The 24532-nt window shown below is 43.5% G+C and overlaps 1 protein-coding gene across 1 annotated transcript in view; it reads left to right on the top strand.

Moving 5' to 3' along the window:
• LOC147678098 (hydroperoxide isomerase ALOXE3-like) overlaps positions 1 to 24532 on the top strand; it is a 319605-nt gene that overhangs the window by 164709 nt on the left and 130364 nt on the right. Inside the window, exons 7-8 of the mRNA XM_086945959.1 lie at positions 10089 to 10232; positions 23192 to 23395. Coding sequence (XP_086802085.1) covers positions 10089 to 10232; positions 23192 to 23395 — 348 coding nt within the window. The remainder of the gene's footprint in view (positions 1 to 10088; positions 10233 to 23191; positions 23396 to 24532) is intronic.

Genomic DNA, 24532 nt, shown 5'->3' with positions numbered 1-24532 from the left:
GCATTTTATATATACATATATAAATATATATTGTTTCCGAAAGGAACTTCTCCATATGTCCCGCTAACTGAGTTAGTTGCCTACACATGAAAAAGATATGTACAACATCCGCAGAGCCTGCACCACAATGGAAACATTTCCCATCATTAGCTCCTCCCCACACAGCATTTTAGCAGGGGTATGGTACATATTGAACAGGGTTTTAAAGTGCTGTTCCTTTAGATTAGCAGAAACTAAAATCCTCCCAGCCATGTCAATCGATTGTTCCACATATACACCCTGACACCCCAATCAGTTTACCCATTTCAAGTTTTGAGCCTCTAAGTCATCCTTCCACATGTCTAACAGACAATTATATAACCACCACAATCCGATTTTTGCATCTAATAGTCTCAACTAGCTGGTTCGGCTCTATAATCCTGTGTTTTTTACTTAAAAAGTCCAGACTCTGTTAAGAAAATGAAATTTTGTTTTAGGGAGGGTATATTTATCAGCCAATATTGCAAAAGGGAGAAGATCCCCATCCTTATACAGATTGCCTATATATAAAATCCCTTTACGTTTCCACCTATCTACTATCCCAACAGGTATTAGAGTGGGTGCAGCTATGGGTGTATAGTGGCAAATACCTCAATCTGCAACCTTCTCCGTAGCACCTCCCACACCTTTTAAGCAGTTGTTATCACCTTGAAAAAGGTCTTTTTGTAGTAGCTGAACTCCAACATCGTACATAAACAGTTTTTGATCTCCGCACCCAGCAACATCTCATATATAGATGGAGACTCTGCAAGGTTACCAACCACCTCCCTTGTCAACATTATCCTGATATTTTGTAAAATATAAGTGTAATAATAAAATGTAAAATCTGGTACAACTCAGCCCCCCTTCTCCCGGGGTAATATCATGAAGAGTGGTGCTCTACGCGGTTTCCCTTGGGCCAATAAAAATCTGATACAATGTGATTGTAGTTGTTGTAGGTGCCTCCGAGTGATCCCTAGCGATACAGATCTAAAATATTAAGGAACTTTGGGTAAAATCATAATTTTTAAGATATTACACCTCCCCACCAGTGAAAGATGAAGGCATTTAACTTTCTCTAACAATTGTTTAACACTATTGAGAATAACACCCCAGTTGACTTCCGCTAGCTCCTTTAAACATGTCCTAATCTTAATGCCCAGATATGTCACTTCATTGATCACTCTGAGGTCCCGACTGCAGGCCTGGTTTGTGCGAATTATCTCTGTTTTCGCTGTATTGAGTTTATAACCGGACACACATCCAAACCTATGTGCCAATTTTTTATCTGGAGTATAGCTACCGCAAGATCGGATGTTATAACCGCTATGTCATCTGCATAAGCTCCCACTCGGATCTGCTCCTGTTCGCAGTCCATGGGTTTGATTCTCGTGCTCCCCTCCAACATAGTTAAAAACAGACTTATACATAACGCAAATAATAATGGAGAGCATGGACAGCCTTGCACCTCTTGATATGTGCACTGTTTAAGACTCTAGGCCATTGATGCAGATTCAAGCCTTATGGGTCTTATACATAATTTGTATTGATTTAATGTAGCCAAGACCAAACCCCAATAGAATAAAATCCCCCTTAAGAAATCAAACGCTTTTTCAGTGTCTAATAGTACCAAGCCCAGGCTAGTATCTTGCACATTAGCTGCATCAAACAGGGTCACAACCCTATTGATGTGGGTGACTGTCCCCCTGGTAGGTATTAACCCATGCTGCTGTACTGATACCAGTGGGGTGATAACCCTAGCCAAATGGGAAGCTAGAATTTTGCCATAAATCTTCCTCTCGCAATTCACCAGAGAAATAGGTCAAAAAGACCCCGGGAGATCTACACATTTATCCTTTTTCTTAAACACAATAATATTTGCCTCTTCCCAGGACGGTGGCAACACCCCCCCGTTGCGCATGCTGCAGGGTAGCCAACATATAAGTTTTTAATTCCTGGAAAAAGGTTCTATAATCCTCTGGGGGTAGCTTGGGCCAGCCGCCTTACCACTGGATAAGTTATTTATTGCCTCCTCAAGGTCCTCCATGGTAATAGGAGTATCCAGAATAGGTACTTCCTCCTGCCCAGTCGTTCACAATTCATACCATGTAAAAGAGCCTCAACTGCCTGCTCCCAATAGTTGTCTTCTGTATACAGAACCTCAAAAAACATATGAAAGACTTTCAAGATCTCAAGATGGGTATCAACTATCTTGCCCTGTGTGTCTTTCATACTCTTAATTCTCTGTGCTGCCTCCTTAGAGCGAAGCCTTTGTGCAAGACATTGCCCAGTGGCCTTGAGAAAACTCATAGCTCTCCTCCTTAAACAGCTTGTATTTAATAGCTATCTCCTTGCTCCAATGTAGATTGATTTTAGCTTTACTACTGGTGACCTCAGTTTGCAGTAGGGTGACATACATACTGGCATGTATTCCCTGCATAAGATTTTCTTCCGCTAATCTGAGTTTTCCATATAAATCCTCAATCTCCATCTTCATTTATTTTGTTTGTGAAGCCCAAAGCTAAGGAACTCTCCCTTCAACCCAGCCTGTAAAGCATTCTATACATAAGCATATGAGGTTGAATTGTGATTAATTCTAAGAATTCCCGAATCCAATTACTCATATGACTAGTGAATGTTGTGTCCTTTAGTAGTGTCTGATCAAACGAGAAAGATCTAAGAGGAGAGAATGTGGTATTATTAATGATGTCTACCACCAGTGGACTATGGTCCGCGTAATCCTTGGATAAAACTGTATTTTAGTCCCTGAAAGTAATGCTGATGGAATAAAAAATAGTCTAGCCACACTAGTTTATTATGTGGGTGAGAATAAAAGGTAAAATGAGGGTCTGGGCTCTGTAATGAGGAGCATGTATCGATCAACCCAGGGTCCCCTAACAAGACTTTAGGTTTCCTTCCATTATAGTAATTCCAGCATGTCTGTAGATCCTGGCATCCCAGGTGGATTTTAAAGTTGCCACTCAAAATCAATGGGATAGGCCATGATGCTAGTACCAAATTGAGTCCCTCCAATACTGCTGCCTCATCCAAATTGGACCCTTAAACTGAGCACAGGGTAAAGGTCCCCCTTAAACAATCAATAACCACCCACCAACCTTGTTTGTCTACGAGTGTTCTACCCATACTCTGGATCCCATGTTTAGCCAAAATGGCTACCACCTGATTTGTGGTAGACTGTTGTGTGCAGGCAATAATGAATAGCCTACTTCATTTAGAATCTTCCGTTTACACCACAAAATACGTGTTTTCTGTAAATGCTACAGTTTAGGCTGGATCATGCGTAATTCAGCTGCCTCCCATTGCCGTTTCCCACTGTTATTTAACCCACATACATTAAAGGAACATATGTGAAATCCAGATAGTAACTTCTTATCCCCCATCATATACTGCCAAATCCCTCCAATTACTAAATCAGCCACATAGTTTTACACATCTGTGAGCCTCTATCTTCCACTTGTTATGGATTGCATTTTCTCATCTACCTAACCCCCCTCTGCCTGTCACCCCATGCTCCCTCAGCCCCCCATCCGATCACTCCCCAACCCCACCTCCCCACCCCATCTTCGCTGGGTTGCCAAGCAGCCTCGCACCCACCCCCAACCCCACCAAACCTGCAATGAGGAATTAGGACAAATGGTCCCAGTGATTAATAACCAACACTACCCAGAGGCCCCCCTCACAAAAATGTCTTCAAATATCTACCAGCGTAGTATATCACAACCCCTTATTCCCAAAAAATCATTGAGAAGAAAAAAGATACGAAAACAAAGATAAGCCGGAAAACCTGATAGAGATCTAAAAGATAGAAAGAAAGGATGCCTTCCATTTAAATACTATTGAATAGATGGTAAATACTCTTTAGCCTGTCCTTCCTAAGTAAAGAAACAAGTACGTTCATTATGTATGACCTTCAACGTAGCACGGTTAAGAAGAAAGCTTACCCTGAAATGAGGAGATAAGCTGTCTTGATTGCCATTGTTTTCCCATTTTCCCCGTTTTATGACAAAAGTCTAGTCTCTCAAAAAATACTGACCCCCCTTCCCCATCCTCTTTCTATCGGGGCATGCAAGTTTGTACACAGCTTGGCGAGCTAGAAAGTTATTGACAGATATCGAAATTGTTGGAATCGTTGGAATGTGGATGGTTGACTGACGCTCCTACGCTCCTCGCTCCAGTTGAACTTTTCACTGTGGTAGAGGTCAAAACAGCCATAGGTAAATTGCTCCCCAATAAGGCCCCAGGATTGGATAAACTGCCGGGGGATTTGTTTAGGGCACAACCTAAAATCTGGGCCCCCTATTTGGTCGTTCTTTTTAATGGCATTCTGCAGGGAGATAACCCGTCCCCTACTTGGCTAGGAGCAGAAATTGTCCCTATTCTAAAAAAAGGCTGCCCGCTTGTCCCCTCTAATTATAGACCCATCAGCCTAATTGATACTTCCCAAAAGCTGATGGGCAGGGTCATCCTTGATAGGATTCTCGGGTGTATTGAAGAGAAAGGGATTCTTTCTATACTCCAGGCAGGCTTTAGGTCTGGTACATCTACCCTAGACCAGATATTTCGCCTGCAGGTCCTGTATTGGAAAACAGCAAAGGTGGAGGGTGGCAGCCTCTACCTTGTGTTTGTGGACCTGCGGGCGGCATTCGACCTGGTTCTGCGTGATAAATTGTGGAAGGTGCTGGGAGACCTGGGACTCCCCCCATACTTAGTAAATGTACTATCTAGGCTACATATAAACAATTTTGCCCAGGTAAGGTGTGATAAGCATGCCGAACTCACAGACCAATTTCCAGTCCAAAAAGGAGTTCGCCAAGGGTGCGTGTTGGCACCCACTCTATTCAGCCTTTACATTAATGGCCTTGTGGATCATCTGAATGGTGTGCTTAACAACGACGCCCCTAAATTGGCCACGGGTAGAGTGCCCGCTCTGATGTTCGCAGACGAAACAGTGTTGTTGTCTAGAACATCATCGGGCATTCAAAGAACACTTGATGGATTTGTTGCGTTCTGTGAGCTCCGGGGATTGGAAATCAACCTGGTAAAGACCAAGTTCATGATTTTTAACCCCCCTAAGCGGGTACACCCAAATCCGGTCCTACATGGTACTCCCCTCGAAAGGGTTAAAACATTTGTTTATCTGGGTGTTACTTTAACTGAGAACTTTGATTGGAACACCCAGACTGCTAAGTCTACACTCAAGCTATCCCAGCTTGCTGGGGGTATAAGCAAAGTTTTAAGGGAGTCAACATTTAGGCCGCTGTCTCCAGCTTTGGAATTATACTGCCGCCAGGCTAGAATGGCAGCAATCCATGGGGCTGAACTCTGGGGGCATAAGCAGATAATGAATCTTAAAAAGGTAGAACACTCCTTTGTGAGAAACTTAGCTGGGTTACCGCCTAGTACGTCTTTGATTCCTCTTAGGCTTGATCTTGGCATGGTCCCAATAGAAGAGATCGTCAGTGCAAGGCCAATTATGTACTGGAAGAGGCTGTGGTCAGTCCCTGAACTGGCTGCGTATAGAGCGGAATTTTCTGAGATTTTGTCTCTTCTTATACATAAAAAGATCCCTTGGCTTCAGCACATTCGTGCTGTTAGTACCCGGTTAGGTCTTCCGGAACTGTGGGAAAACCCAGAGACTTATTGCCTAGGGGTATCAAAGAAGGAACTTCTTTCCCATATATGCACGCAGAACGTTCGGATGCTATCGAGCTCTACATCACTTGGTAGGTTAACATCCGAATTCCTCCTAGTGAAACCTGAACCTAAAATTGAGGAATTCATGGATATAATTGAACCCCCGCTAGCTCGAAAGCTGTATCTTCAGTTACGGTACGGCACTCTACCTATTGGGTCTTTTACATCTAAATGGGTAAAATCTAATACCGAAGTTTGCCCTGCATGTAATTATAAAATTGAAAATGCAACCCATGTATTGTTTTTTTGCCCTGCCTATTCTGCAATTAGAAAATGTTGGCTGATCCCTATTTGTAAGAACATGGGATTCTTGCATTTTACACAGGCTTGCAGGATATTGACCTATGATACCCAACCTCCCATTGTGTTTGCGGTTTCACGCTATCTTCTTAGCATGTGGCCTAGGAGACAAACCTTTTTAAATTAATTGCTGTACCTACTGTTTTTATCTTTGTACACTGATAACTTTTAGTTTAATTCTGTTTTAATATTTTATGACTATTTATTGTTTTATCGATGTGTTGATGTATTTTATGTGTACTTTTATGGTCAAACGACCGAAATAAAGTTATCATGAATGAAATCGTTCTGCATCGGGAAGTATTTTTTCCTGGTTTTACATGTTGTGTGAATGGAAATCTGTCCTCTCCTTGTATCTCTTGCTCCCAATCCCACCGTGGACGCTTAGGGAAAGCTTCAGAAAGAAGGTTGATGACAAACTTTTGTGTATCTTGGCCCTCCAGGCCTTCAGCAATACCCGAGATTCTCAAATTATTACGCCGAAGGCGGTTTTCAAGATCTGTTAGCTTCCACTGTGTATTGCTGAGAAAGAGGGGTCCCAGTAAACACACAGAAAGTTATTTACAAAACATCAAGAAAAATTATAGAGACAAACAAGTCAATCTGCTAACACTGTTTTTTAATTACAATGAAGCTATGCCTATTAATTGGGAAAACATATTAGATAACACTTATAAATTTGGTGTAGTGCCCTGGAAAGGGGGAGAGGAGGTGTGCAGTGAGTGTAGGAAGGGGTAAGTGACATAAAAAGCCAAAAGGCTACACATTAATGAAAGACACATAAACAATTTGAATAATCAATGACCACAGGTTCAGGTATGGTACTACAAATTCACATCCTTCATAAATGTACTGAATAACCTAATTAATGGGATGAAGCTGAAAAAACAAAGAACAGTCGACGTTTCGACCACTGTTAAGAAGGCAGGCTAGAATTGATCCCTTGCATTGGGGTCTTCATCAGGACGGGAAGGCGGTTTTCAAGATCTGTTAGCTTCCACTGTGTGTCCTCTTTAGATGCCCATATTGACTCTGTCACCATCTTTTAAGCTGCCAGCTCATCCTTCAAATAAAAATTTGAGCGTATGTCTCATTAAACCTTTCTGCACATTCAGAGCAGGATTTCGCAATGCGTCAGACGAGTTTTGTAGCTTGTGACATGCACTTTGGGTCCCTTGATTTTCCAAACCGATTTCTTCTCTGTGAGCCATGATGGTGTCATATATCATGGCCAGCGAGATATCTTTGGGTTTCTCCACTGTGCCTTCAGTTGGTTATTTAATTACACCCCCTCGTCTGACCTTAGCCCAGCCGAAAATGGAAAGTGCTCATACCAGGGCATCATTCCCCACATCATGAGTAACAGCCATCCATGTTCAAAACTCTTGCGTACTGTCCGAGGGCCGGTTTCTGATTTATCTGTCCCTTGATCTTGATCTTCAGCCTGTAAGCCACTTGACTCACTATGACCACTACCCTGAAGCTGGACGTAAGACTTGACTCAATTTCATCCCCAGATGAATCTGAGGATTCCGAGGGAGAAAACAAATAATCACCGGAATCAATTTTCTTGGTCATGCTTTGTGTGCTAATGTTATTGTTTCCCCTCGGCTCTTCTCCTGGTTCATTGGTGTTCAAAAAGGTATATATATGCACCCTTTTAGTCAAAGTGCTACTCCGAGCAGTGTTATTAGGTCCTGTATATTTCTTTTTTTGCACAGTTATCTTTGAGGCAGGGGTCGCAGGCCATATATTTCACCTCCGTTGGCCATAACATTTAAAAGGGTTTCCCGATTTTTACTAGTCTGACCCTTGGATTGATTTATGGAATAGTTTACCATTTTACATATGCCTCCTACTGACCCCCCTGCAACTTGCTTTGGGTTATGTGTTTTTTTCCCCTCCCAGGTAAAACATAGGGGGTATATTGCACTTACTGAAATCTCCATTTTGCAAGCCTTCTCGTTTTTTTTCTTACATTTCTCCTGTGCTGTTAGTGGTGCCATTATTCCCACTCCGTTGTTGTGATAGATTGCCCTCGGCGATGCTGGCCACATTCATTGGTGTGCGAGGCTTCCCTCGCATGGATTTCGGGGGGCATTGTAGCCGGAGACCCAGACAGATCAACTCCGCCCCCAGCCCTGAGGCAGCTTCATGCTGTTTGCTGGGAATACGTAAGTAGAGGGGGGCACCAAACAAAGTCGAGGAGCCGTCATACCCGAAGTCGGGAGCCCGCCAAGAAAAACCACAACATGTCTTGCTGAATCCCAAGGTACATCTTGTCCTTTCCGGGCTGCAGGGGCTGCAGGGAGGGTGGATTGCTGATGGGGAGGGAAAAGTCAGAAAGCGTTAATTGAGCGACCGACAATCAGGCACCATCTTGCCTTTGAAGCAGGCATTATTAAGGAGAAGTGCTTTTATTTTGCCTAACTTTCCCACTTTGCATGTGCACAGCACACTTCAGAAGTGGGAAACCTTTTAAAGTTAGTCTAAGCATATAATTTTGTACTGGAAGGATAGCCTTACAGTAAACATCCTGTGCAAGACTCATGCAGACACCTTTGAACTATAGTGCAGAGGTGTGTGCTAGGTGCTTTGCTGTCTGATTGTTTGCCAGCACTAAGAAGAATGCAGGATAGTGCCATATCTCTTTAGATATGGTACATTTCAACTTTATTGACACGCATCACAGAGCAGCACAGCAAGTTTGGTTACTGTGCTCCATTGAATGACACTTTTGATACTATGGGCCTATGCGTTGAAATAGCCACCACATATTGGGTGGTTTACACACAGTTGGGCAGGGTGTCAAAGACTGGAGACTGTGAAGGTCTGACAAGTTTTCTTTTTAATTGCCTGAGGTAAATGTGGCCCCTCCCAGTAGCCATAATGCCACCCTCCCCTTATTAGTACACATGTACAGTGTTAAGTGTCTTCTTAAAAGGGCACCAGTTAGAGGGAAAATGCTTAAAAAAGGGCAACAAATCTCTTTGGCAATACTGTAGCTCTTGAATGAAGATGAAGATCTATGCACATACCGATAAATAAGGTACAACACTCTCCCAGGCATCAAGCAAGAGAATAGAGCTGAGCAAAGACTTCCATAAAATAATCCCCCAAAAAATATGACTTCAAAGTATCATTAATGTTACTGAAAGTAAGGGATTTGAAGAGGAACGAGGAACACTTGGCGCCGGAAACCCTTGTTGGGTAGCTGTGCACCATACAAAACTAATTTTAAAAAAAAGGAAATGACATCACAGGAAAATACTCAACTTCATCTTGAATTGGAAACCTCAGGCAATATTCTTTGGACAGACCATTATGTTACAAAGGGCCATTCATAAGATGTGTCCACCCTCTTTTCTTCAAATACATTGTGTTAACTATGCACATGAAGACCCCCAACCTTGATAACTTTCCTGTGATGCAGGACTCTACACTCCACTTACTGCTTTCCCTTCGGATTCTTCATATAAATCACAGAGCTCCACTCCAGGTGGCTGCTACTCTTAACTGCTATCGCAAAGCAAAGAAGATACCTAGCTGCAAGTCCTAGGGTGCACTACCTGACTGAAGAATCAGCACAGCTTATTTTTCTCAACACTCACTGGCACCTATAAATCTGGGAATTATAATATAAGTGATGCAAATGGAGAATCTGCCTGTTTATGTGCAAATTCTTTTACAGTCTTCTTTTTAATCAGGCTATTTTAGGGGGTTATTTTGCTTAAAAACCAGATAGTGTATGAATCATATCTACTAGTTTGGTTTGTGTACAGTGCCCAATTATAAAAATATTACAGGAGTATGGAACAGTATACTTCTCAAGTACAGCTACTACTAAAAGTTTCAGACTGTAATATTTTCTTTTTATCAGAAAGTCATACTTAGTTACGAGCACAAAAAATGGTGTCATGGGTGGGATGAAATTTCAGGGTTGCAATATGTTCTGTACCTCTATATCCATGCAGTCTTGCAATCATAGGTAGGTTTTTTATGGTATAGCCTCTTCATTATAACAAGCTCCTCTGTACTATCTCCTCTGTTTACAGAACGGAAAGATCTTCATTGTGGATTATAAGATAGTGGAAGGCCTTCCTAAAAATGTATGGAACAGCTCAGAGCAGTACATGGCTGCTCCTTTGTGTCTTTTTTACCTCACACCCCAGGATGAGATGATACCCCTAGCAATCCAGGTAAGGTGTTGCCTTTGATGAACCATACAGCTTGGCATTAATTTTGATTGAGATTTCAAGACATTAGATGATTGTTCAGAATGTGAAATAATGTAAGTGATCAGTGTCCTTCATTAGGTTATTCTGAAATAATATTTTCTTCAACTGTAACTTGAAGTATATAGACAACTAATCTTCACAATGGAAGGTTCTTGCTACTATGCAGCTAGTCTATACCTCTGATTTTATCAGACTTTTTACTGAAATTCAAGCCAGCGACTCAAATGCTTACCCCACCCCTTTCTCTTTCAGTCAAATACAATCTGTAATGAACTCCAGATTAGGAAATGACTGCATATGGGAAAAAGTGAAAGTGAGATGGAGAGAAAACAAACTCATTATGCATCTAGGCATACTGACCTGTGGTGCGTGGGTTGGTAGAAGGCATGCACCATGGACCCTCAGTCTGTAATGGACTGAATGGCATCCTCATAATTCCAAAGGAACGTTTCCCATTAATCTAAATAAACATGTGCACAACAGGATATAATATAATAAGAGTTTCACTAGAAAGGTTTACCAAGATATAGAAGCAAGAGGCTGTGACTAGCCCCAAGCAATAGCCCCAAGCAATCAAGATACAGCCTGAAACCCTAAAGCGAAGGTCTGCTTCCAATGACAGAGATGTCTGGAGCCGGGGTGACTTGAAGTATTTGAAGCTGTGGAAGGAATTCAGGAAACAATGCAAGCAAAGCTAAGTATCTGTGGAAGGAATGGTTAACCTGAGCTTCCCTAACCACTTGAGGAAACCTCAGGGTTGCCAAATAAATGAGATGTAGGGAGCACAAACAATGCAAACTATACAACTGGAATAGAGAACCCATCAACCACTGTTGGAAGGCAAAGTGTAATGCTGTGACTGGTGCTTAAATCTTAACTTTTCAACTCTTTCTGACCTGGAAGTGTACAGAACCATCTGTGGTGTCTTGTAAAAATGTATAGCGGGACCCATCTGGTCCCTGGTGGACTCTGTAAAAGAGTGACATGATTGTTTGGGTGTCTCTGGGTATGGTTAATAAAGTTCATGACACAATACAGTTAGTACAGTACAGTACAGTTAGTTAACAGTTTCACTGCGAATAAAAAAGAAATGCATTACAGAGCTCCATGTGTGACATGGCCATTTGCATGCTACCAGACTGTGGAGAATGCTGCAAATGGCAATGAATTAGAGATTCTGCAACCCGAAGTAATGAGAGTGCTCTCCCTGAGAGTTGTCTGAGGTCCAACAAACTGCTTGTGCACGCCACGTGCGCCTCAGTCGAAGTGAAGCAGTCAACGGTTGGCATATGTGGAGTCGAAGCACCACTCCAGCCAGTGCAAGATTTTTAAAGAAGGGAAAGGCCCTACGGAAAATTCAATCACAATCAGCACAGAACCTGCTGGTGAGGCTAAAAAAAGACATACTGTACCACAGCATTACACAGAGCCATCCCTCTTACAGAGAAGCGCGTAACACCCCACTAGTCACCTGCAAATGCATGCCAAAAGCAGAAGTATCAAAGCGCCAAGAAATGCTAGAGGCAGTAAAAACCAGGTAGGATGCAGAAGGTTCAGAATGGTAGTGAACTTATGCAAGAAACAAAACTGTGACTCGCGACAAAAAAATGAAAAAGGCGGTCATAAAGAAAAATCTGAATATTGGCGCCAGATGGACTGCTTGGATTTGAACATTTGATGCTTTCATTGACGCGCTGGAAGAAACAAATTACAAAAAGATTATTAAATACTTAAAGAACCTTGCCGGTGACAGTGTGAGAGAAGTGATAAAGAACATTCCACAAGTTGAAGAAATATCTTACCCTCAGATTAAGTTGGCATTAGGAATCAAGTTCAATTCAATGCCAAATGTCGACTATGAAAAGTTTATCTTCAACTAAGCCACACAGCAAACTGGAGAAACAATGGATGAGTTTGCGGAAAGATTTGAGGCCCTCACCTAACATTGCAAGTTCAATGAATTCAGCCATCTGTCTCAGAGTCATCGATGGTTGAATTTCGGACTCGTTCAGATGATGTATGGTGCATGGGACACTCAGTCTGGAGTGAATGCTTATGGCTACGAGAGCAGAAGAGTGTGCAGATCATAAAGCTGTTGATACGGAAGCTGGAGTAGCTGAGAGTAAATAAGTATTGAACATGAAAAAGTAAACAGGACACAAGGCCAAAGGCCATGAAGTGATGTCTCTGACGAAAAAGAAATTGTGTTTACAATGGGGATTTTCTTTTGCGTACAAAGGTAAATGTCCCGCCATTGAACAAACATGCAAAGGTTGCAGGAAAGTAAAGCATTTTGTAATGGTTTGCCAAGGGAAAGAGAAAATTATGGCGTCACGTCAAGAAGAGAACATGGATGCCAGAAAGTTCCAGAAATTCCTAATCAATGTTCACAAGCGGTGACACCAATCGAGGAAAGTGGTAAACGAACAAAGTTGATCGTCATCGAATTCATCCTCCAAATATTTGTCGACATCATTGTTGACCAACAGTGAAGAAGATGGCAGTGCAATGATGGTGAACGATGAGAGCATATGGTTTGGCTGCATACAGAGAAGAGTTCAAGTCTAAATGAGATCGCCACGTGAAGCACCACGTTTCTTTGCATATTGCCTCAAGAATGCACTAGAGGTGAATAGTTTTCCATACCTTTTATCTTTGATAGAGGTAAATTGAAAATTATTATGCCAGCAGAGAAGTACATCTCACACATTCCAAGACAGAGATAAACACGTGGGCAGCCTACACACCATTGCAAATTCAAGGATCATCTGTAGCAACCATGCTACACAAGAAGACGAAGCGGTACAAAAGGGGGTAGTGATGGACGGAGTATCTGAACCAATCAAACACTCACACCCAGTCAACAGATCTGGGACTAATCCATCACCTTTCTTTAGCCCACTCTGCCACCCAGGTCAGACATGGCCATATGCAAATCAGTCTGACCCTGTGCCTCATGGGAACTGTCCAGCCCGAACTGCCAAGCCATGCCTTCCCTGGACCAGAAACAAGCTTCCTAGGACCGGTTTCTGGCCTTACAGCCGTCTTCAGCCAGGCGTGCTTGAATCCAGTGGCAAAGTGAGCAAGGGACTCATGTCTGAGCATACCCTGCCAACTTATGGCCAACAAATCGGTACAAAAGGGGGGGTGGTGATGGACGGAGTATCTGAACCAATCAAACACTGATGAAAAGTACTTCACCCTTGTCATTGCCCACCAAGCTTTATTTACCATTTTTGGCAATCCAAAATCCCAGCTGGCCCCTCGCATCGAGAGGTGGGTGTTTTAATTGCAGGAATCTGATTACATTTTTGTGCATAGGCCTGGGAAAGATAAAAATTCCCCTGACTAATTTTGAGGAGTGCCAGGCCAGTGTCAGAGTACAAAGTCTAAAGCAGCTGAGGCCTATGTTAACTATATAGTCAATTCAAGCATGCCTTCAGCTCTTTCAAAAGAGCAAAATATTGATGCTACCAATACAGATCAATGTGTATGTGTTCTTAAAGACATTATTGCCCATCAATCCTAGTAGCAACACACTAATTTGTTATGAATGACTATGAATACCAAAAGTATGTAAATGCGAGCAAGGAACTCTCTGTCACACAAGAAGGCGTCAAATTATGAGGTTCTAGTATTGGCATTCCGAGGAGCCTGCAGCAACAAGTCAGTGATCTAGCCCATGAGGGTCATCTCGGGATTGTCGGCACAAGAGAGCTCTTTGAGACCATGTGTAGTTGCCTCGCCCTACGAAAGAGTTGAAAGAGAATTGAAAGACTGTCATTTATGCAAATGCTTATCTCCCAATGCAATGCAGCATCCGTTACTTATGTCTAATCTCCTGAAGCAGGTGTGGAAGAGGATTGCAATGGATTTCTTTGGACGCCTGAACAATGGGCATCATCTAATGGTAGTCATTGATGAGTACTCACGATTTCTCCTGGTGGAAGACCTATTGTCAACCATACACGACAAAGTCATTGAGACCTTAAATCACATTTTTTCAACATGGATTGTCGCCTCCATTCTTATGTCTTGACAGTGGCGCACTGTTCAACAGCCAGGAGTTAAAAAAGTTTCTCCCTAACAAGAATGCCAAACATCATTAAAATACTCCTCTCTGGCCACGGGCGAACAGGGTTGTTGAACGCTTCATGGGAACCCTAAGGAGAGTAGTTCAGCATGCAGCGCTAGAACAAAGTTATCTCAAATCTGCTCTATGTTAAGACCTTCATGCCTACCGATCAACGCCCCATTCCACTTCAGATGAAAGCCCTGCCACCTTGATGTTTGGGAGAATCATGGGCAGTGCTAAATTTAAAAAGGTATAAGATCCAGAGCCCTCTTCAGGAGGCCACATCAGTTTACATTGCCCATTACCCTTGCCAGCACTCTCATCTATAATAACAACACAACTACTAATGTCACACTCCAACTAAAGTAACAATTCTGATATATCGAGCCTCCAAAGCTAAGAGAATGGCTTTGACAGTAGGTATTAGTCATTTATTTTTATTTATACTTAATTAATCACCATCTGTTATGCTCATCTCTAAATGTGACAAACACCGCCATCATGGGGCAGATTGTCATAAGTGCCAGTGTTGACAATTAAATGTGGGTGTGGAGCACCGGAAACCACCAGCTCAAATTAAGCACTGGCTATGGGAACCAAATTGCTGCAATAGACCACTCGTAGGTCGACGGATGCTGAGAAGATCTAAGACCGATTTATTGCAGAAGTCCAGAAAGCAGACCTATGCTGATGAATGCCAATGTGCTCGGGACAACGTTTTCAATGAAGTAGACTGGGTCTTGGCCAAGCAAAAAGGGAATTGCAAGTCTTATGCTCCTTTTTATGCTGAACCCCTGAGAGTAGTGACCAGCAAAGTGAGGATGGTGACCGTTCAGCATCTAAAAAAGTCCATCAGAAGAGATTAGGCACACTTCTAGCACCTACCTATTTTGATGTTCATTCACATGTCAGGGGTGCACTGGAAAGTCTGGAGAGCCTGTCTTCTAAGCCTACCTCTGTGTCCCCAGTGCATGAGGCAGGCCCAGCTCCTCCGCTTCATCAACCTCATATGACAAGGTCTGGAAGATTGGTTCAAGCACCTGGGTGTCTCATTGAGGAACTATGATGTATATGTTTAATATGTGTACTTTTTATTTAACAGAGGGGGAGATGTAGTATATTTTAAATATGTATAGCGGGGCCCGTCTGGTCCTTGATGGACTCTGCAGAAGAATGACATGATTATTTGAGCGTGGCTGTCTGGGGTTATTAAAGGTCATGAAACAATGCGTACAGTTAGTTAACGGTTGTAGTCTGAAGAATACAGACGTGCACTACAGAGTTCTGTGTGTGGTGTGGTCATTTGCATGCTACAATGCTGGCCAGGATGTTGCACCATCCATTACCTCCCCAGCCAACACTGGGCAATCTCTACAGTCTCCAAGGCCATCCTATAGAAAGTTTGCATTGTTGAGTCCGAGAAATTTTACCATGTCCCTTTGACACTGGATGTGATCCCCAGACTGCACCAATTCCCTGATTGGATTCTTAACAGATTTTGATTGTGATTGGATAATGCTCCAGGAACAAAATGTAATAGCCTTGTTCCTACTTAACTACTCCACTAGGCACTTGCATCTTTAACTACTGATATATTGTTTCTGCATATAGGTACAGTGATGTATATAGATGACTGTTACAGAATACCTGCAGTGCAGATATCAGATAAATGACTATCGATGTATTTGATGCTATACATTTTCCTAAGTTCTATATATCTATTAAATACAGTCTGTTCTTTTGCCAAGAGCCAACATCAGCACATATGCCTCTTTATCTCATCTGTGCTCCATTTCTCAGCATTGTGTACATCTTCAGAAGATATTTTTTTCTTGTAAACAGGCTGTTCATTCTTATGAAGAGGCCAATGTATTTCCTTTTGTTCTTGATTCATGAAGATTATTTTGTGAGTAAACACACTTACTCCTCAGTTAGCAAGAGTAAGTAAATCTACTGATTGCCAAAGCACCTTATGAAAAGGTTCCCATGCAATCATAACACGACTTTGACATGATGTGCTTATTCAAATGTTGCTTGCATATCATCTTCGGAGCACAAGGCTCTCTATAGACTGAGTCCATATGTGACTTTATTTTATTTATTATTTTTTTTTTTATTCAAAGGATTTTATTAGAGGATTATTGTATATACAGTACAGTACGATACAGTGAGGGTAAAATATGAATGTTCCAGACGCCGTTGGGGTTACCATAGGCGTGACAGCAAGAGTTAATGGTCGGTTGGACATCTGTTCCACGATCAAATACTTGGCGTGTCATGTTACGCTTAGTGTTGTATTACCCTCGAGAAGAGGAAGAGAAAGTGGGAAGAAGCAGAGGGAAAAAAAGAAAGAGGAAAAGGGGACCGGGTAGGTGTGGTGGCCGTTGTGTGCCAAGCCTTCAGAGCCTGCAACACTTTTGTGTGCTTTCTAGGGGGGTTTGTGTGGTTCCATGATCTTGTCCAGGGAGGCCCACATTTCTGCCCTTGCCTTGTGAGTGGGCGAAACTTTTGCTGTGATGTTGTCCGCCCCCCTGAGGAAGGTGACCCAATTGAACCACCCTTTGAAGGATGCCTTCCCTGTGTCTTTCCAGTTTGTTAGGATTGTTTCAACCGCTGCTGTAAGTAGGAGGTCGATCAGGTCCCTGTCCTCTTTGGATTCGAGTTCAGGTGTCATGAATGCGGTGGTTATCCCTCGGAAGTCTGGCTGTATGTTGTGTCCCACTACCTTGTCAATGAGGTCCCACACTTTGCTGCAGAATGTTCTAGCCTTGGAACAGTGATAGATCAGGTGTGCAAGATCACCTTTTTCTTTGCAGCAGTTCCAGCATATGTCATTCTCTCGGACTCCGACCGCCGCTAGACGGGCCGGAGTCCAGTATGCTTTATGGAGTAGCCAGTATTTGGTTTGCGCTCGTTGGGGTGTAACCTTATTCTTGGATGCTGAGGCCCACAGGTGGTGCTTTTCTGTCTCACTGAAGTTTCTATTGTGCAGTTTTTCCCAGTACTCTAACGTTTTGGCATTTAGGTTCGATGATGTGGAGCTCAGGAGTTTGTATAGGTGGGATGTCTGATGACCTATCCTGTTTAGGTTCCTCATGTATTGTATGATGGATGGGACCTCCTTGCCAAGGTTTGCTCTCGTGAGTGCAGCCTTGATTTTAAGGAACCCGAAAAATTCAATGTGTGGTAAGTTGTGCAAATGTTTCAAGGTGTCGAATGTTAGTGGTGTGTCGCTCTTTTATAGTTGTATGGGGGTAGAGACCCCCCTCCCGTACCAGGCCTTCTTATCTAGCATCTTATCCTTGTATTTTATCTTAGAGTTAAACCAGATGGATTCCTACTTTGTGTTTTTGATGCTTTGTTCCATCCTTTTGCCGACCTTGAGGAGGGCTGTCCTGTTGTTTTTAAGAATGACATTGTTGGCCTCGGGGTGTTTGTTTGCCTTGAGCATGGCAATGGGGTCTAGACCGTCTAGGGAGGCTCTCTCTAGTGAAAGCCACACTGGTGTGTAGTCTGGGGCCGGTATGAGCTAGTAACCTCCCTGTCTAGCTAGGCATGCTGTTTGGAAAGTTTTAAAGTTTGTGATATTGAGCCCTCCTAAGTTTCTGCTCAGTCTTAGCTTTTGCAGGCTTATCCTGGGTTTCTAATCTTTCCAGATGAATTTGTTCGTCATGTTATCAAGCTGTTTATGGAAGTCTTCTGTAGCCATGAGGGTCAGCATACTGAGCATGTAGTTCGCCATGGGCGTTACCATCATTTTGAAAGCTTCTACTCTGCCCCACCAGCTGATGAACTTTGGCGACCAAGAGTTCAGTTTCTCCTTGAGTTTCTTGAGTAAGGTGGCTTCATTATGGTCTAGCGTAGTCTTAAGGTCCATGTCAAAATAGAGACCCAGGTATTTCAGGGGCTTCTTTTGCCATTTCAGCCCTGAATTCCTTAGGACTGCGCTGTTGGTGTGGATATTCAGGGCTTTGCATTCCGACTTGTCCTTGTTTAATTTGTAACCTGAGACTTGGGCATATTCCTCAATGGTACCCATAAGGGCCCCTATCGATGTGGCAGGGTTCTCAGTTGTTATTAGAATGTCATCCGCATATGCTGCTAGTTTAACAGTATCCCCTTTTATTGGGATACCTTTTATGTCAGTATTCTTTCTGATCATGGTGAGGTAATGGCTCTAGCGTGAGTAGGAATAGAGCTGGGGACAGAGGGCACTCTTGTCTTGTTCCTCTCCCCAGGGTTAGCAGTTTACTACCACCCGGGCTCTTGGTTCATTATATAGTGCCATTACCATCCTTCTGTAGTTGGCCCCTAGACCGAATTTCTGCATACATAGTTTGAGGAAGGCCCATGATACCCTGTCAAAAGCTTTTTCTGCATCCAGTGCGATCATGACTGCCGGTTCTTTGCTGGTGGAGGTAAGGTTAATTAGGTGGCAGAGGAGTCTAGTGTTGTCTTGGGACATTCTGTTCTTAAGGAATCCTACTTGGGAGTTGTGTATTAGGTTCGGGAGCTGAGCATTGAGCCTTGCTGCTAGGACCTTTGCGTGGATCTTGCAGTCAACATTAATTAGGGAGATTGGGCAGTAGCTTTGGGGGTACTGAGGGTCTTTGCCTTCCTTTGGTATGACTATTATGTTTGCCTCTACCATTGAGTTTGTCATACTGCCGTTTCGTACACAGTGCGTGAAGACCTCGACCATAGTGGGTTTTAGCAGGTGGAGGAAGTGTTTGTAGAAAGCTGCCGTGTAGCTGTCCGGCCCCGGTGCTTTGTTTTCCTTGAGCGTTGACTGTTGTTCCATCCCCCACAGGCCTCTCTGAAATCACCAGCCTGGTTAAAAATCAACCTGTATCATTTGACCACCTACAAGATACAAGGTGAATCAAGCCACGTGCAGACTTTAGAACCTACTGGAGTCGATTTCCCTTGGGAGAGGAGTTCTGACCCAGTACTCTCTTTTTTACCGCACAGGTGACCAACCCCCTTGATGCGTGGACGGAGGTCCATAACATATCAGCATCACCGGTAATGTACTCAATACCCACCAGTAAACCACACCCGCAAAAGATGTTGTACTAAGTTTCTAACAGTTATCCTATTCTTGCACCATAGGTGTTTTATCCAGACCATTGTTGGATAACGGCCACAGTTACCCTGCCCCCCCCTATCTACTGCCATAGTCCTGAAGAAGACCCGTAGCCGAGGTCCTCAATAACCCAAGAGCATCAGGGTCGAAACGTCGACGCTTACAAATTGTTTTGCCTGTACCCCTTTCTGTGCCCTTTCCCCCCCCAATTGACCTTTATAAGGGACAGGCTCATACTATAGCGGAGGCTATCCTGCTTTGTGTTGTGTAAATATTGCCTATTACTGCCTATTCTCCTTCTTTCCAAATCACCTGAGGACCCCTTTCCTTTCTCACCGACTATATTCTTTATAGTCTTCTGCGCGGTTCATACAACTGTTTTATTAAATTGTAAATAAATAAGTGAATTTTTTGATATAACAAGTATCCATAGTGTGGTTACATTTCAATTGTTTTTCCAATCTCATTGTTTCTCAATTGTTAATCGTGTCAAATTTTTGGGTATTGTCCACCATTGAATACATCTCTCCCTTCATTTTGCTTGAATCAATGTATGCAGATTTAAACGCATAACCAAAAAACAAATGATATTCATTTAAGCGTTTGTTCAAATTAAAATCAAGGACCATTGTTTTTCATACTGTACCTGGCTAACACCCCATCCCCCCCTCCCCTGGCCTCCCCCCTCCTCCGTGCTTTGTGCTACAAGTGTGCCACAGCAAGGATCCCTCCCTTCCCTCCCCCCCGAGGTCTATTGAGAGCTTAATCCCTTAATGTCCTCCTAGTGGTCTAGGGGCCTCAGTGGCGTCCCAGTGCTCGGAGAGGCCCATGGGACCCCTGGTCCGACACCTTTCTTAAAGGATATGAGGTGCTTTCATTTCTCGGTTCTCGCCTTGTTGGTGGACCCTCGGCCCGCTTGGAGAGTTTTCTGAGGTAGAATTGTTCCATGTCTATAAGTTCCTGCCCGTGCCAGTCCTGGGCGTACAAACAGGTGAGGTAGATCGGTTTGCTGAGTTTGGGATTCGAGGTATACTGCTGGTAGGTTGTTGGCCGTCTACTGGGTCTCCTACTCGTTCCCGGCTTCTGCGCTGTCTGGTGGTGCTCTTCTTTTCCCAGTGCCCGGGCTTTGGGCCTCTATGTCCTCTGGGGCAGGTCCTTGTAGATACCTTCGTAGCTCGTTGGGGTCATCGAAGACCGAAGTTCACCATTTATCTATGATCCTCATTCTTGCTGGGCCTGCGAAGCTGAAAGTGATATTGTCCCTCCGTAGTCTGTCCCTTAGTGCTAGGAAGCCCTTTCTGGTTTCCACCGTTTGCCTTGAGTAGTCCTGCGTGATTATTATTTTGCTGCCGTTCCAAACCAGGTTTTCAGATTTTTCCTTGCGACAGTAAAGATTGTTTCTGTTTGGTTTGTTCTTAGGGGTTTGCATATGATCAGGCGCGGTCCACGGCCCTGTGCTGGTTTGATAGCAGGCACTCTGTTTGCCTTGTCCACCTCAAATTGCCTGTCGAACTTGATTCCAGTCAGTTGTGGCAATAGTTCCTCTACTAACGCTGTACAGGACCCCAGCTTGTCTTCTTCTCCTTCTGGAATGCCCAGCAGTCTTATATTCCCCCTTCTGTTGCGGTCTTCGTGTTCCGCCAATTGTTTCTGGACGGTGCTGGTTGTCTTGGCTATGTGGCCCAGGTCTCTGCACGAGTGGGTATTGGTGTCCTCTATGTCGCTGATCCTTTCTTCCGTTGTGTCTAGTCTGATGTTTGTTTTGTTCTGGTCCGCTCTTATGGCAGCTAGTTCTAATTGTATGTTGTCAATTGTTTTTTTGGTTGACTTGGCCAGGTCGTTACCTTCATTTATCCTTTTTAGGATCATATCTAGTGTGATTTAGTTCTTGGCATAATTTTTAAGCTTGGCAGGTGAATTTGGTGGGTTTGCTTTGGTCTTTTTAGTGTCATTAGTTATCTTTCCATCGTGGCCTGCCATCGACTCGAATCCTCGTCTGGCTAGCAAGGTATGGAGTTTACCGTATTTTTGTTGTTTAGCAGTATCTCCTCTGGTGCCCGGGGCCCCATTGTTTGTGTTTGGGTTGTCTAGGCAGAATCTACTAGGTTCACAGATGGCCCTCGTCCTGGTCTTTGCGCCTGCCAGCTCCCACACCTTTACGTTGTATCCCCTTTATTTATCGCTTTTGAGTCACCTGCGTACTTACCCCCATGGGTCGCAATTCAGTTGTATACTCTTCGGTGGGCTAGAGTGGTGTTGGCCCCTCCTTTGTGCCCCAACCTTTCCTTCTGGCTGCTCCCTGTTAGATGGTGAGCTTCAATCTCGATCTTCTGGCCGTCTTCACATTGGTTCCGCTGCCCTGTTTGTTGACACCACTGATCACTGCCCCTGTGGTCTTTCTGGGCTTCGTTTTAGCCCTGGCGGTGTGCCGGCCTGCTCTCTTTGTTTTTGGGGCTCTTCGTGGCTGTGCGTTCTCTCTGCCACGCTGGATGCCCCCTATGTTGTGCTTCCGGTTTCGTTTGGTCTTGGCGGTGTTTTGCTTCCCTCCTAGCTGCCCCCTGCTTGCTATATCGTGTGTGAGTCTCTATTGTGCGTGTTGTTTGTTTCGGTCGTTCGCACTTGCCTGCCCCTGTGTTCTTCTGGGCATCGATTTAGTTTGGCAGGGGTTGTTCTCCTTCTGCAGGAGTCTGCTGGACTGCTTTCTTTGTTTTGGGGCTCTTTGTGGCTGTACGTTCTCTCTGCCAAGATGGCTGCCCCCTATGTTGCGCTTTCGGTTTCACTCTTTATCTGTTTGTCGTCTGCTTCTCGTCTCTGGTTCTTTGTGGCGGTGCGTGGTGTAGGGTGGCACCAGTTTGCCCTGCCGTGCCTTCCCTTTTATTTGGGGACTTCTCCTCAGCTGCGCACTCGGGAACCGTGTCTCCTGTTTGGGCGCGGCTGGGCGTTCCCTCATTCATGATGGCTGCCCCCTGCTTAGGTGCATTTGGTTTCGTTTGCTCTGTTTACGGGCGTGCGTTAGGTTCTAAAGCGGCCTTACTTGAACCCTGGGCCTGATGCGATCGCGTGCCCGGGGGCTCGGCGCTGCTCCGATTCCCGCACTCGCCTCACCTCTGTCTCCCGTTGGCCCGTCTGATTCCTCACTCCTTCCCTCTTGGTGCCGTTATCAGAGCGCCGCCATCTTGTTCAGCCCCTCCTTGTTTTGTCTTCTGTACCTTTATCCTTATTTTTCTCGCCTTGTGTCGCTCGCTTGTTGATTCCTTTGTTGTCTCCTTGCGCCCTGACAGTTCGGACACCACATCTGTGTGTTTGTGGTCAGGTAGTGCTCGTTTCGCTGGTTTCCGTCGCCGTTATTTGCCTCGGGGTGGTGGAGGTGCAGGTCTTAGGCTCCCGTCCACATTGCCGTCCAAGCCACGCCCCCCATATGTGACTTTAAAGTTGCCTACTTTTAGCTGTTCTTTTGGTGAGAGCTAACAGCGTTCCAGAGACTTTATCCCACATTGCTGTGGGTTTAGCATTCATGTATCACATTAGGGTCAGAATATTTGTTAACTCTGCCATTTTCTTCCAGTGGTATTTGTGAGAATTATAGAATGTGAAATATTATAAACCATGCAATGTTTTTGACATTCTGCTACAGCAAACATCATCCAAACATCATCTAAGTCTAATGTGCTGAGCTGTTGAGTTACGTTCTAAGAGCAGCTGCTTGCTCAGTCCCTACTATAGTCTAGTAACTTGTCCTTTCTGCATCTCACTCTGCAGATAACTCAGAATCCGGGTCCAGAGAATCCCATCTTCCTGCCGAGTGATAATGAATGGGACTGGTTGCTTGCCAAGATGTGGGTGAGGAATGCCGATTTAAGTTGTCACCCACTTATTTTCCACTTACTGCGCACGCACTTCATTGCAGAGGTGTTCTGCATTTCTACATTGAGGAACCTCCCGATGGCTCATCCTCTGTTTAAGGTAAGAAAGATTAATCAGATTGTGCAAAGAGACAATGTTAATACCAAGCTCATTAAATTGGCTCTCTGTACAGATGGAGCATACCATTAAGGTGTTCATGCAGCCCAAACAACGTTTGGTACAATACATCAAAGACATCATGAATGACTGAGATTCCTGGAGTACTGACAACCAGCAATTGTTCGAGAAAAATTCCTAAACAATCAATAATCTATCTAAATGTGTGGAATCATTATTACCACACACTAAGAGAGAACTGACTGCCTGGCAAATATCATTAAAAAAATATTTTTATCGATACAAACTGACTTACAACATGTGACTGTTTTACTTTTTGAATAAACATACTCACTAATGTCACATTGCAATAAAAACAACACAATTGACAAGTTGAATATTTATACAATACATGAAACACTGATATTATGTATTTTGTGCCTATCCTGCGTTGCCTAGGTTCTGTATGGATCGGCTCTTTGTTTATCTCTTTGTTTATCTTTAACTTCTGTGCAGCTATACAGTTTTCTTTTATGTGAATGTACTGTTTGTTTTTTCATTATTGGCATTTGTAAGTTGCAGCTGCTATTGCCATTGGTAATTATTTCTTTATGCGTTGTCCAGTATTACAAAATCAATAAGATTATGTTAAAAAAAATACAATACATCAAACAACAGGTGAATACTATCTGCCCTATAGCTATAGGTCCATCAATCTTGTACAATATTATCAGTGAGTTAAAAAAAAACAGAGATATCAAAACAGTAGTCAGCTTAAAAATAAAATTGAAAAACATATAGAAAAAACAGATTAAAAAATGATAATAAGACAATACAATATGGTGGCTTTAGTTCAATGATGGACCTTCGGTGATGCATAACTATGCGAAGAAGGATGACAACAAGGGCTTGTGTAGGTCTAAACCAAAGAGCAGAAAGATGATGGCTTGAAGAAATCTCCTGCTCTAAGGTATCCAACCAAACCATAAATATGTGGATATGGAGCTGATATTGGTGAATAGCCACTTAAAAATAGGGCAATTGATATATGAAAGACTCAATATTGGTCGTCTTAGAAAACAAATAGCATCAGAGTGTACAAATAGATGCTACAGTAGTACTGAGGTAGTGATAATACAA

Source organism: Lissotriton vulgaris, chromosome 12, assembly GCF_964263255.1.
Source record: "Lissotriton vulgaris chromosome 12, aLisVul1.2, whole genome shotgun sequence".
NCBI lineage: Eukaryota > Metazoa > Chordata > Amphibia > Caudata > Salamandridae > Lissotriton > Lissotriton vulgaris.
Note: the sequence above shows the minus strand (reverse complement) of the source record. Positions and strands in the feature narration are given on the sequence as shown.